At 61.5% G+C, this 3,233-nt stretch overlaps 1 protein-coding gene across 1 annotated transcript; it reads right to left on the bottom strand.

Moving 5' to 3' along the window:
* Positions 1-3: 3 nt before the first annotated feature.
* On the bottom strand, positions 4-1,878 carry ABHD8 (abhydrolase domain containing 8; the record flags this gene model as incomplete). Its single annotated transcript, XM_010076557.1, is given in 4 exon segments — positions 4-88; positions 374-544; positions 1,117-1,448; positions 1,450-1,878. Coding segments are annotated over 4 exon segments (1,017 nt in total), but the record flags the coding sequence as incomplete, so codon positions are not given.
* Between the last annotated feature and the right edge of the window lie 1,355 nt (positions 1,879-3,233).

Raw genomic sequence — 3,233 nt, 5'->3', positions numbered from 1 at the left:
GGCGCGCAGCACGAAGGACGACACGTTGAAGGCGTTGCCCTCCTTCAGCAGCTGCTTCTCTTTGGCACCCTGGCGCGCGAAGCCAGCCCTGCAGGATGGAGCCACCGCGGGCGGTGGGTTAGCCCAGGCGCGCAGCACGAAGGACGACACGTTGAAGGCGTTGCCCTCCTTCAGCAGCTGCTTCTCTTTGGCACCCTGGCGCGCGAAGCCAGCCCTGCAGGATGGAGCCACCGCGGGCGGTGGGTTAGCCCAGCATGGTGCCTGCCGGGCCCCTTGGCATTGGGGGGACCGGAGCGTGGGGCACGGATTTATTTATTTTTTTTTGGCCAGGGATAACCCTCCCCAGCGCGGCGGCGCTGGGACGGCCACTCACTTGAGGAAGCTCCAGGCCAGGCACGGGGACAGGCAGTGCAGCACGCAGGTGGGCATGTTGAAGATGGAGCAGAGGCTGGGCTCCAGCGCCGTCGGGCCGCCGCCGTTGATCATGATCACCTTATGGACCAGGTCCGGGTACTCGTGGGCGAGGAAGGTGCAGAAGGAAACCCTGCAGGGACAGAGAGACATGGGGGCCACGTTCCCACCCCATGGCACCGGAGGAGGCTGCATCCCAAGGATCCATGGCTGGAGCCCAGGCTACACCCCCTTGTTTGACCTGTGTTCCCCCCTTTCTGGGGTAGGGTAACCCCCGTCAAACCCCTTTTTTTTTCAGGATTTCACTCCTGTGCAGACCAAAGCGGGGTGCTGGGAACCACCAGCCTGGCTCAGCCTTGTCCTGAGCTAATCCTGCCCACCTCAGAGCCCATCTCCGGCTCACTCTCCTCCCAGCCCTGCTCTCTGCGCTGCTTAGTCTCCATCTAATTGACTTTCTTGGGCTTACTCTATTTATAGGCTGTGTCTGGAGGACGGGCTCTGGGATTAGCTGGAGCCAGGGACACACACCAAGAGGATGTAGGAGATCAGAGTCCAGGGATAAACTCAGAATGGGAAAACTCCACATCCCTCCTCCACTTCCCAGCCCCCAAAGTGCAAGATTTGGTGGGTGTTTGCTGCCAGGAGAGGACGGGGTGGGGGGACGAATCCATCCCTGCCCTCCTGGGGCCCCCCCCGGTCCCTTACCCGTAGGAGTGTCCTATCAAGATATTCCTCTTCTTCGCGTAGCGCTTGAAGACGGCCCTCATGTCCTCCGCCAGCGCGTAGAAGGTGTACGCGGCGGCAATCTGGGGAGCCGAGCTGCAGCCGTGGCCGGCCAGGTCGGGAGCCACCACTTCATAACCCAGCTTGGTAAAGAAGTCCAGCTGCTCCTTCCAGATGTCCAGCGAGCCGCCCACGCCATGGATGAAGAAGAGGACGACGTCGCTGTGTGTCCCTTTGCAGCTTGTGATCTGCTTCTTGCAGTCGATGTTGACCACTTTCTTGGGTTTACGCTTCCGACGCTTCCCAGGGGCAGCAGCTGCCTCCCGCGTGCCGCATCCCGGTGTCCGGCGTGCCGGCGGGACCCTGGGTGGGAGTTTGGCCGGCCAGCTCGGAGAGCTCCAGCTCCACGGTGCTGTTGGGTTCCCCCGAGCTGTTCTGGCAGTGCAGGATCTCGGAGCGCACGGCGTCGCCCAGGTTCTCGATCACCAGCTGCCCATTGCGGTAGACGGTGATCTTGCGCTTGCAGTGCACCGTGCCGCGCTCCGGCCCCCCGGGCTGGCTCTCCTCGGGCACCTCCAGGGCTGGGCGGTTGGGTGTGTTGTGCCTGACCCGCAGGATCCTCCCCGGCTTCACCTCCATGAAGCTGTAGCCGTTGCTGGACTCAACGCTGTCCAGCGGCCCCACAGCGTTCGTCGTCTTGCCCATCAGGCAGCAGAGGAGCCCATCGGTGATGCTGTTCAGCATTATGCTGCCTGCAGGGAAGAAAAGAGGCAGGGCAGGAGGAGGGGGGGTTAGTAATGAGCTCCAGCACCCAGCGGGGACCTGCTAGGGGTCCTGGCAGTGGCACAGGGGACTGGGGACAGCCCTGTCCCCTTCTGCTTTGCTGCCAGCCCCCACGGTGGCACGAGGCAGGGCAGAACATGACTCTGGGGGTGCATCGGGGGGTGAACGTGATGCTCCCCAAATGCACAGCCCTCCGCGGCCACCTGAAAACGGGGTTCTGTTTCTGACCAAAGCAGGACCCAGCACTCCATGTCCCTGTCACCGAGGCGCTGTGACATGCGCTGGTCCAGCATGGATGAACTGGAGCGGCCACGAGCCCATGCCATCGGCGGCACACAGCTGTGGGCTCTGCTCTGGCCGAGGGAAGGGACACGCAGAGAAAAGCCTGTTTGAAATGAAAACGGTATTTCTGGCACCAAATATGTGGCAGAGGCAGGGTTCAGCTATGAAGATGCATTATTTATCCCAATTAAATATATATGTGCATCTCCAGCCTCAACCGCCAATACCGACGGCGAGAGATGGAAATTGCAGCGACGGGAGATGAAGGATTTAATCAGAGTCACTCCGCAAAGCAGGGTAGAAAATAACACGGCAGGAGAAGCGGGGAGGGAGGCAGTGACCCCACACCCACCTGGGGAGTGAGAAACCCCCTCCCCACACACCCACCCGGCACCACACGGGCTGGGGGGACGTGGCACTGTCCTTGCTGTCCCCAAGGCTCATTCCTTGACATTTGCTCTTCCAGATGTGCTCAGTGGCTTTGGGAGGGGGCTGCAGACGCAGGGACTACCCGACCCATCCGAGAGTGAAGCCAGACCCGAGTGAAGGCAGATGCAAGGTAGGAAAGGCTGGTGGCACCGGGGACATCGGTGCTGGGACCGGAGCCCGACGCCATCCTGGCAGTGCTGAGGGTGGCTGCAGAGGGGCCCGGGAGGTCCCTGCCTCCCCGCGCTGGCAGCCTGATGAGCGTTTATTATTGATGAAACCAAACACTGTGAATTATTGATGCTGGTGGGCACAGAGCCGCAGCGGGCGCTGCACAGAGGGGCTGTCCCTGCAGGAGGGGACACCGGCTGTCCCTGAGCAGCAGCTGCGGGTACCGACCATGGCCCCTGCGGAGGAGAGAAGGAAAAGTGAATTCCCAGGGGTGAGTTAAACGTTTAAATCCCAGTGATGCTGTCAGGAGCAGCCCCTGAACAACCCTTTCCAGTGCACTAGCAGAATTACGGTGCTTTGCTGGCCTTCTCGGTGGCTTTTATCATTCACTGCGCTTGGGGAAGCCAACACCGCGCCCTCCCCAGAGACCCCACGGA

This window comes from Pterocles gutturalis, unplaced genomic scaffold (genome assembly GCF_000699245.1).
Source record: "Pterocles gutturalis isolate BGI_N339 unplaced genomic scaffold, ASM69924v1 scaffold39498, whole genome shotgun sequence".
NCBI lineage: Eukaryota > Metazoa > Chordata > Aves > Pterocliformes > Pteroclidae > Pterocles > Pterocles gutturalis.
The sequence above is the reverse complement of the archived record's forward strand: the minus strand, read 5'-3'. Positions and strand labels throughout refer to the sequence as shown.